At 42.9% G+C, this 10,636-nt stretch overlaps 1 protein-coding gene across 2 annotated transcripts; it reads left to right on the top strand.

Moving 5' to 3' along the window:
* Positions 1 to 840: 840 nt before the first annotated feature.
* On the top strand, positions 841 to 10,636 carry ap5z1 (adaptor related protein complex 5 subunit zeta 1). 2 transcript variants are annotated; one of them, XM_063471448.1, is made up of 18 exons: positions 841 to 949; positions 1,271 to 1,408; positions 2,227 to 2,407; positions 2,656 to 2,806; positions 3,160 to 3,272; positions 3,448 to 3,616; positions 3,888 to 3,929; positions 6,497 to 6,637; positions 6,736 to 6,773; positions 8,007 to 8,169; positions 8,331 to 8,509; positions 8,594 to 8,736; positions 8,831 to 8,949; positions 9,266 to 9,393; positions 9,499 to 9,596; positions 9,689 to 9,821; positions 9,944 to 10,158; positions 10,262 to 10,636. In XM_063471448.1, the coding sequence occupies exons 1-18, from the start codon at positions 909 to 911 to the stop codon at positions 10,512 to 10,514; spliced, it is 2,445 nt and encodes an 814-aa protein (XP_063327518.1). In that variant the 5' UTR covers positions 841 to 908; the 3' UTR covers positions 10,515 to 10,636. The 2 variants fall into 2 exon arrangements, with proteins under 2 accessions (XP_063327518.1, XP_063327519.1); XM_063471449.1 differs by lacking the exon at positions 3,888 to 3,929.

Genomic DNA, 10,636 nt, shown 5'->3' with positions numbered 1-10,636 from the left:
GGAGTAGAGATAGTGAATGTGTGTGAGTTTAAAACCCCCGGGTCAACCATCCAAACCAATGGACAGTGCACAAGAGAGGTGAAGAAGAGAGTGCAGGCAGGGTGGAGTGGGTGGAGACAAGTGGTGTAGGTGTTTTGTGGGACAAAAGCCTAAGAAGGGAAGGGTGAAAGCGAAGGTTACAGAATGTGAGGGTCCGCAGATCTATAGTATTGATACCAACACTGGTATTGGTATCAGATCGATACTAGCATGAAAGTTGAAAGTATCGGTCTCAGTATTGATATTGGCATACTGGCTCTGTATTAGTATGCACACTACAATTATCAGCACCACAAGACGGTAGTGAGGCCTGCTATCATGTACATAGGCAGAGCTAAAGACGCTAAATTTCTTCAGGATGGACAGGATTAGAAACGATCACATCAAAGGGACAGCTCAGGTTTAGTAGGACAAAGCTGGAGAGGCGAGAGAAGAAGAAAAAATGTATTTATAAAAGTATCAAACTAAGTTAAATGTTTAAATATAAAGACATAACAAAATTAAAAGTTACAATGTTACCTATTAAGAATTAAATGTACCCTTCTATAATTGACAAATTCGTTGTCATCTGATTGTAACGTATTGTGTACGTCGAAGGACTATCGCAAAAACCTGGAACCTTTTCAAATGCTTCCGGAGAAGGTTTGTAGGCACAGTCATTTTTGTTCGGTTCGTCCGTAAATATGCCTGCCACCGTGCACTTTTTCTTTAAACTGTTTGAATACAAACGGAGTGGGAGGGTCCGACAGTGGTTTTAGTTCATTAGCGGAACTAAAGTCACGTCATGTGATTCCAGTCAGGACTTGATTAGCAAACGGACTGTTTACCTTCCGCTTCAGACAGATGTGGCAGAATAATATTCTTTCAAAATGTATTCTCACGCTTCAGAGAGTTTAATTAAACAAGCAAGGTAAGGGCATAATGAAAGGATAGCTTTCTTTCTTTCACCTCTCCCCGCATTTCGCTTTCCTTTAATCTATTTAGCTACTGAAACTAAAGCTAGCTAGCATGTTGAACATATCTCCATGTTATTCAAACGCACTTTAAAGATACATTCTTCTCAGGGCTCTTTAAAGCGTTTGCGACTTTAACTTGAGTAGAAAGAAATGTGTTCGCTGTCACATAACTCTGTCAGGGTTTTATTTATTTTTTTCAACGAGTGTTTAGCTTCCGTGAGATCTGTCAGGGGTCTTTAAAGAGATCAAAACCAGCCGCATTCTGTCGTTTGCAGAGAGATTCAGGAGTCTGAGCTGCAGAAGTTTTACAGCAGATTAATGAAGATGCTTCAGGGCAAGGAGCTCGGTCATGACACAGTGGACTCCCTGCAGAGGCTGCACCTCATCCTTTCTGCCACCAAGTACACCCGAACGTAAGAACTCCCACCCACGCCTCTCACACTTCATGTCGTGGATGAGCTGATACCAGTTTTCATTCTCACTGCTCTACATTTTAAACTTAATGATTCATCTCCACCTTTGTGTATTCATTTCTTATAACTTAAGCTACTTATCTCTTTCTCTAAACCCACTTTTTTCACTCCCTCCTCCCACTCTTTCCTCATTAGTGTCAGAGATTCAGGGTACGCAAACTCTACACTTTTTTTTTTTAATTGTCAATTTCAGTAGCACTTCCTGTGCATGATGTCTGTTTCCTTTTGAAAACTTTGGGATTGTGGTTTAGTCAGGATGCCTAGAAACTGGGGGCGGGATTGAAATCGGTGATCAGACACCCACATTTCCACACTGCCGTGGTCTCCTCTGCTCTCAGCGCCTATCACCTTATCAGCACCTATGTCATCTGTTTGCTTGCAACAACCTCTAAACTATGTTTCATCCACCGTGACCACCTAAGAGTCAAGAGTTCCACTAATCAGCAGTTCAAACGAATAAATGTCAGGTCTTACATTTTGCTGTTATGTCTGCAAGTTGCTGTTCCTTTGCTCTGTGTTCTCAAAGGCAGTGTTTTCAACAGTTCAGCCTCTCACTTTCCATGTGGTCTGTTTTTCACAGTAAAGAGCAGCTTCCCTTTCTTCCCACACTTTTAATTAAAGTTGTAATCATGTTTAAAACTATCCCTCAGCTTAATATAATTATTAAAAAGCAAGTCAAGCCAAATGTCTTGGGTCTGCATCACTGTGGGATAAATAAGTGCGTTGTCTTATTTCTCTTCTGCTGTCGTCAACCCAAGGCTGCCTTTAGAGCTCCAGAAGAGGTTTGTAGCGCTTCTCTCATCACCTGCGGAGCAGCATCAGGTGCTGAGCGCTGCTGTGCTCAGAGAAACGCTGCCCCTCACTGGTCAGGAGCTGAATTACAACCAGGACAATCTCGGTCAGCTGAACAGTCACGCTGCTGGTCTGCTGCTCTCACAGGTGGGCAGAACTGAAATTGTGTGGTTGAGCCTACTTCTTCATTACTGTGAGACATGTATTTATAAGACTCACCACATCATTTTGCAGCTCAGGATTTTGGGAAAATAATTAGCCAGTATTGTTGTAACTTTAAATATAGAAGACATTTGGTAACACAGTCCCAGTTTGTGTTGTGTGTGTCTTACTTGTTGGACTTTTTTAAAGGCATTATCTAATGCAATCCTCTTTCACACTTTAAATCCTGACAGGCTGTATCGAAGGGTGATCTTTCATCTCTCTGCACTCAACTCCTTCGCAATCTGGAGAGTCGACCGTCTGAAGGGCCGACTCACTCGCTCATGCACACCCTGCCAGTCCTCAACAACGTCCTCACACACAGCCCAGAGTGCCTCAGCGAAGGTAGCGGGACATAGAGATACAGATCTGGACTTTTATCAAATGTTGCAAAAAATAATTCCACATCACTTCCTGCATCTGCTATGTGCACCAACTAATTGTTCACCCAGTGTAGAACACACCGTGTTATGATGTTTGTTGGTAATTTCATAAAATTAAAATGTATATAAAGAAAGTTTTTGTGTGTTTTCAAGCCTGTTTAGTCCTTCAAAGTACAGTTAATTTGGAGAAGAGTGATAATGACGGGTAAAGGGAAACCTCTGGATTCACCTCCATGTGTCTTATCTTATTGCTTTAAGTTGTTTTCACTGGAGAGAGTTGCACTCAGATCTCTCTCCAATTCTGACTGTCTGCAGATCAAATGACCCTTGTAAGCAAAAAGCTTGTTGATTGGCTGCGTTATGCTAGCGTCATGCAGGGAGTCGGGACTTCCTCTGGAGGATTCTTCACGGGGCCCAGATCCCGTCAGGTGAGCAGTTAATTTTAATATTGTGCAAGTATAAGGTAAGTATTATTAGTATTAGCAAGTATAGGATTACATTAAGCTTGTGACTCTTCCAGGAAGGTAATGAACTAGTGAATATATAAGTTAGTAAAGCTAAACTGGATTATTTGTGGATTTTTTTTCCTTCCCCCACTGTCAGCCGGTGCCTATAGCAGAGCTGGATGGGTCTGTGTCCGGAGATTTCTTCACTGTCCTATGTGTGGGTCAGGGCTTCACTGAAGACCAGTGGATGAATGTCTACTCCTTTTCCATGCTGCGTCATTGGCTTCTCACCTACCATTCCAGCTGCAGCACCACAGTAGATGCAGGTATGACCATTTGCTGTAATATGCTAGTGACACTTTTATGTGTTTCTATTTACAAACAGCTCCACAGTTCTGCCCATCTGAGCCATTTTTGCTTCTATTAGTTATAAACTAGCTTAAATGGCAGGTGTTTGAATGGGCGTATAATACTTCTCCAAGAATGACTATTCTATTTTTTGAGGAGCCTTTGCTTCAAGGTAAGAGTTATTAGGGCTGTTATTGCTTCATATGACTAAGTCTCAGATGACCTGCTCTGTGTTTTCATCATCTTCAGCAAACAAGCTACAACTCTCCCACTCCCACTCCTTTTCAAATGGTAAGACATGAGAGGTTGTGAACCTTCCCTGCATGTGCCTGATTCTAAGAATTAAATAAGCTGAACTCCCCCACTGTTCTTTAACTGGAGGCGGTACGGATCAACTCACAACTCTAAGCTTTAACTAACAAACAAGTCTCTAATCAGAAATCATAATCTCTGACTTTTAACCTCCTCTTTCCACAGTCATTTGCCTTCCCCTAATTTTTCTTATGAGTTCCTAATCATGATCACATATGCTCTGACAGCAGCCACTTTTAAGAGTGAGATGCTGAACTGCAAATGCCACACAGCCACACATTGCATGTGTTGTGTAAAGTGTGGGCGGCAAGCTCAATTTCATCTTGAAACTTCTGTGTTTGGATGTTTGTGGTCTTTGACCCTAATTTGACTGTGTTGCTTTCTTATAATAGCATTCCGACAATTATTAGTCATTGTGTCATCAGTGATAATCGTCACTTTCTCAAACGTGTATGGTTACTTACATCTAGCCCTCGGTAGTGAGCTCATGTTAAAGTTAAAGATCTTAATGCATCCTGTGTGCACAGAGGGCCAGTTCATCAGTTTGCTGTTAACAAAGTGAATTTGTTCAGTTTTAACATAGACGCTGTTTTGTTTACATTGTCAGTGTGACTCATCCAGTCCAGTTGGCCTCATACAGAATCCACTGATACAAACAGATGCCGATATGAGTGATTTGGGTAATCAGTGTCGCCCACAGACTGGCTCGAAGATACAAACAAAATATGAAGCTAGTCTTAGTCATGCAGTGATGGTTCGCCTTTCTCCACACGGTCAAAACATATTTTTGTAAGGATGAATTATAAAACTGTAATCTGATGGCGTTTTGAATCTTTTACCAAAACTGTAAAGGATTTATGTGAGCTTAATATTCTGATCACTCTGAATTGGCTTACATTTTTCGCAATGATTTAATTGTATAATTTGGCATGGAAACAGTTACAGATTACTAAAGAAAGTTCAACATATCAGGGATCTGTTTTACTACCTGGCTATACCGTAGTTCTGCTAAGCAGCGTCAGCTTGACAAGTCAGCCAAGATTTTCCAAATCAAGCTATAAGCTGGTTAATGTAAAAGGGATGGTTTTGGTACCATGTGACCAAACGCAAACATGGATACGGCTAAACCCATAAATGTCCCACAAGAATACAAATTTGAGGAAAATGAAAAGAAAATCGAGTCATTTGTGGAAGACGGAATCATCAGGACACTTCAAGCTTATAAGACTTAGAAGTCAAATAACAACTCATTACAACCAAAATATGCAGAAGAAACTTGAAGCAGATGAGATGGAGCAGCACAAGAACGTATCGAGTGCCACTCTTGTCAGCTAAGAACAGGAAAGTGTGGTTACAATTCACACATGCTCACCAAAATCAGATGGTCAGAATTTGGTGTAAACAGCACAGAAGCATGAATCCGTCCTGCATGTAACAGCGGTTCAGGGAGCTGATCTGTTATGGCTAAAACAGTAAAAGTCCAGTGTCCCCTTTTCTTTCAAACCTGGACTGTAACATTAATGGATTCTCCAGTGTTAGTGTTAGCAGTTCTGGAGTATAAAGTGGAGCCATACCATTTAGTAAATTAAAAGCAATAAGTAAAATCTTAAATAGGATTCTGTAGCGATTGTGAAGCTGGTATAAGGAGTGGAGTGGTTTGTCGGAGCGGACTTTTCTTTCAGCTGCCACCTTGGGCTTCATGAGTGGACGTAAGCAACAATTCTAAAATTCAAACTAGCAAGTAGGCCTTCTTATCTAATAGCTGACAATTTGTTAATACTTCTCTGTATTAGGACTATAATGTCATATATAAATCAAAATAAATGGCTTTAAATTTGCTTGTAACCAGCAGGAAAAAAAGAAAATAATAATGCTCCCTCTGTTGAGAATTTGTGTCTCTTATTGATGCTTGTCGGGATTCAAACGGTCTCTAAAAGGGAGATCTTGTCACTGTCTGTGCAGCAGGGTCAATAGGTGGTGTTTTGGTAGTACATGTGGATCTGTCCTGGAGCAGGTTGTGCTGTGGGTGCTATGATGGTGAATCCCGGTAAGATGGGAACGCCCTTCATGATATTGAAAACCAAGGGTTAAACCTGATGTTAGCTCGCAGAGCCTCAAATCCTGCTTCACAGTACTGGTGTCTGAAATATGAGCAAAGAAAACAAGGTTCCTAAAATGAAAGTTTATATCAAAGTTATTACTAGCTAATGTGGTCTAATAATGCTTCTTTTGATCCCTTGCATGGTACACTTTAAGAATACTGTAACAAAGCTTTGATTAACATCACAAAAATACGAGCACATTTGTGTTGATTTCTTTCATTTCTGTGTGTTCTAAGAGGTGAAATTAGAGACTGCAACAGTAGGTTTCAGTCGAGGCATGAGGCATTTTACTAACCTGTAGTGATTCTACTTAACATCATCAGAAACACAATTTAACTCTGACTCCTGATGTGTTCGGAGCAATCGGATATAGACCTTAATCACGAATCATTATACCGAGAAGGTCACGACCTCTAATTCCCGAGCCGTTACACGTTGTCACAGATGACCGATCGGAGGTGGACGGGTCCGTAGTTTCTATGGTTTCGGCGACGTCCTCCTCCAGCCGACTGCTGCCTCCAAAGGAGCGTCTCAGAGAGAAGGCTTTCCAGTACTGCCAGCGCCTCATCGAACAGAGCGACCGCAGTGAGTGTGTGCGCATTAAATTGCACCGGGTGAGAGAAAAGTGAGCCGCGTAGCAGAATTCCTCATGCACGGATCTTTATTTGTTTTCTTTCCATCAGAGGCACACAAGAAGACCGATACAGAACTGCAAAAAGCGGTGAGTCTGCGTATCATTTATTATCACAAAACTGAGGGGTTTAAATCACTTTTAGACACTTGGCACTTAAACAGCCCGACTTCCTTTAATGCTTAAACTAAGAGCCACAGTGTTGATGTAGATAACGCTAGCTTTTCATGTTCACTGTATTGTAGTAAAGAGCGCCTCCTGGTGTTCTGTTTAAGAAGTCAGGCTTAAAGAAGGAGACCTAGATAGGATGCTTGGCTTAGTCTGGTTCAGTTGCTGATCTACACTGTCCTTTTCTAACCCACAACAATGCCCCTAACCCCCTAATTACATTTTACATTCTTTGCATTACACTTGCACACAATGATGTTGTAAGATGCACTGCTGTTTGCTGATACAAGCTCACAGTTTGACTTGTTTTTCTGACTTTGTGTGGATATGTAACACAGTTTGGGAATGACTCACAGTATAATGTAAATAAATAGAAACATGTCAAAACAAAAAAGAGCCAAACTATGTGAATTAGTGACTCAAAGGGAAGGTGGAATGTATCCCTCTGGAGGTTGTTTACAGCTGTTGAGTGCATAAAGTGCTCAGTCATTCTTCATTTGGGGATAAATGTTGCTGAACCAGACATCAAGTCTGGGCTGTGACATCACCTCTTGAGGTCACAGCCCACTCTGACCTGAAAGGGGCCAGACCAGAGAAAACTCCCCTTCCTGTGTAGTTTAACTACACCGAGTCCCTCAGATAGCTTCATATAAGAGAAAAGAAGTGGAGTTTGAACAGTGCATCTCTGATTTTTGACACAATGGAGAAATGCAGCTGCAGTAAGTGGAGGAAACCTGTCAGCATGATTAAATTGTAAGGAATAGACGTGTACAGAAAATCTTTTTTTAAACTTCAGACCCACTATAAAAAAAAAGACATTTCTATTGTAGATAATAAAAAAAGAGGAACTCTTCTGTCATTAAGATGTTTATCTATTACTTTGGTTTTTTAGTGCAGTATGATTGGCCATGACTGAGGTTTTTATCAGTTGGAAAAGCTGTAAAATCTACGAAAATGTAGTTAGTGTGTAAAAACTAAGCCCTCCTTCACATTTTCTAGTGGGCTGGATTGGATTCCTCGGCAGGCCGATTCTAGCCCTAGGGCCTTATGTTTGACACCCCTGCATTAGAGAAACCACTGGTGTTAACCAAAAGAAAGTTCTGCAGTGTTATCAAGATTTATGCTACTGCCCTTGTGTCCTGTTTCCTGTTTCAGTGTCTGGTGGAGGCCGTGTGCATCCTGGACTGCGTGTGTGTTGAGGACACCTCGCTGGTCTACAGGACCTTCCCCTGCATAAAGGCTCTCTTTGGTCGCCTCAGCTCAGAGCTGTCGTATGCCAGAGTCCTGCTGCCCATAGCACAGTTCTACCTCAACCACGGTGCGCATACACAGCAACATGTGCTCGCAGCTGCCACAAGTTTAGAACGGAAAACAGGGTCACGTGTGTTCACTGTAAATTGGTTGCTCACACGATGACATCATGCATGACCCCTTTTTCTGTGCGTGCAAGGCTGAATATGTTTATTTATATCCGATCAGGCGAGATGGCTGCAGTGGACTGTGAGAACGTGTGGAAGGTGGTGTTTGGTCGGTTTCCTACGGAGCTTTTCAATGACCCATTCCTGGCACACGAGCTTCTACGCTTCCTTCGACTTAACCTGGAAAGCATAGAGCTTCGGGTTCCACAGTACACGCGCTACTTTCCAAACCTGCTGAAGGTAAAAAGCTGAGAAAACATGTGCAACAATTGTTAGATTGTGGATGTGCGTTTTATTCCTTACATGTTCTCTCTTTCTATGTAGTTTTTAGCATGGGACAGTCCAGCGATGGTGGATGACTTTGTGGATCTGCTGCCCTCTATGGTTACAACTGGAACTGCGGTGGAGCTGCTTCACACCCTGCTTGACCTGCCCTGTCTCTCTGCCACGCTGGTCCTGCAGCACAGGTTCAGGCACACACAGGAGAAAAACTGCTTCCCACAGGGATTTGGTTACATGCACAGTTTTTATCCCTGTCTCACTGGGTCTCATGTGTCACAGGTCCACATGTTTGCCCATCTCTGAGCCAGTCGGTCGCAGCTTCGTGTCACTGGATGCATTTCGAAACCCTTCTTTCAGAGGGCTTTTCCTCTTCGTGCTCCGAACTGAGGCAGGCTCAGGTAGGACAAGTCATAAAACAGAAGGAAAGGTTTCACAGCTTAAGACAGAAATCAAATAAGAATAAAAGGCCAAACTGTTCCTGTAAGAGGCTCAGGTCTGCTCTGACCCAAGGCTCCTCCCTGCTTTCCTGTCTTCTCTTCACTGCACTTATGATAAAGGCAAAAAAGCCCCAAATAATAATAACATTTCTGATCAACACACAGTGTATTTGCTTTTTGTTTCTTCTGTATTTCTGTTTAAGCAGCAGGGGGAGGTGGCGTCTTAAATTATGCTCTAGCCAATGAAATCATTGTAATTTTGTATCTCCCTGTTTAGGTGACACAATTGACCGACTGAGCACGCTCCATGAGCTGCTGGTTGAAGCTGCTGACTGGCCGAGAGTCACTCAGTGTGCTCGGACGGTCCCCGTGTTGTTGCACGTTTTCTTTAACACAATTGTTACGGTAAAAAGATTCAACATTCTTTACAAATTCGTTGCGTCTGTACTTGCTGTGTTGCAGTTTACAATATGCGCCTTATTAAAAAAATATGTCGCGCGTCTCTTTCAGATCGCTGACGAGAAGCTTTTGACTCATTTGATTCTGGTGATGCTGGAGAGAAGCAGCCTGCTACTTAACATCCCTGTGTACATCAAAGAGATACACCGGTACACCGAAACACTAAAGCGCTGCTGCCTGCCTCACTCTCATCCTCATCTCCTCACTCACTCGCTCCAACCACTTCTCACTGTTTCTGCAGGGTGTTCAGCTGCCACCTGTTGAGGCTGTGTAAGCTCCACCCCTCTCTGGTCGTGAACCAGTCCCATGAGCTGCTGGAGTTTGCTGGAAGCACAGCCAACGTCTACAGCAAAGAGGAACTCTATACACATGTGGTAAAGAGAGTGCTGACTCTTCTGTGTATCTTGGGTTATGTGCAAAAGCCCAGTGCTTCTCACATTTCAGCATTTGCTCAAAACCTGATGCTGAAACAGCACTGAGCTTGTTTGTCTCTCAGGTGTGGGTGCTGGGAGAGTACCTCTCTGTGTCATGTGACTCTCGCTGTTCCGTGAGCCTCATCACTTCCTGTTTTGAAGCGCTGGAGGCGGTGCTGTTTGAGATCACTTCGTCTGCCCCTCCAACTGGAACGGTTTGCCCGGCCCCTAAAGTCATCAACACTTTAATGAGCGCTCTCGCTAAGCTGGCGTCACGGTCACATGACCTCATACCTCGGTAACAGACTTTTTTTAAAGATGCAATATTTTCTTTTCTTCATCCAGGACTTTGTAATGTTCTGATATCGTTTGTGTGTGTTTTGTTTTGTTTTTCTTTTTAGGGTGTCTCTGTTCCTCTCTAAACTAAGGACTGTAACCAGAAGCGGATCGGTTGCCTGGTGCTCTGATGAGGAGGACCTCGTTGCTGTAGTAACACGAGGGGAGGAGTTGTGGTCGCTGCTGAAGGCCCCCGGCGTAGCTCAGAGTGTCCTGACACCACCTCCCCATGTCATCGCACCGCAGTGGCACAGAGACACTAATGTGGCATTGCCGCTTCAACTGCGAGCCCTCACAAGCCTCACACACTCACAGTGACACAAACACACACACACTCATGTACAAAACACAACATCATCCCGCTGACAATGCATTTTTGTAATTGATTTGTTTGATGTTGACGCTGATATGATTTTCATAAAGCACACAGATCCCTTTCA

The sequence above is a fragment of the Pelmatolapia mariae genome, linkage group LG4 (genome assembly GCF_036321145.2).
Source record: "Pelmatolapia mariae isolate MD_Pm_ZW linkage group LG4, Pm_UMD_F_2, whole genome shotgun sequence".
NCBI classification, from domain to species: domain Eukaryota; kingdom Metazoa; phylum Chordata; class Actinopteri; order Cichliformes; family Cichlidae; genus Pelmatolapia; species Pelmatolapia mariae.
Note: the sequence above shows the minus strand (reverse complement) of the source record. Positions and strands in the feature narration are given on the sequence as shown.

Bases quoted from the DNA above. Each gene is read 5' to 3' on its own strand.
- ap5z1 (XM_063471448.1), top strand. From the start codon at position 909: ATGTATTCTCACGCTTCAGAGAGTTTAATTAAACAAGCAAG. The intron at 8,510-8,593 runs GTAAAAAGCTGA...CTTTCTATGTAG, and splicing joins ACTTTCCAAACCTGCTGAAG to TTTTTAGCATGGGACAGTCC. The intron at 8,737-8,830 runs GTTCAGGCACAC...CATGTGTCACAG, and splicing joins ACGCTGGTCCTGCAGCACAG to GTCCACATGTTTGCCCATCT.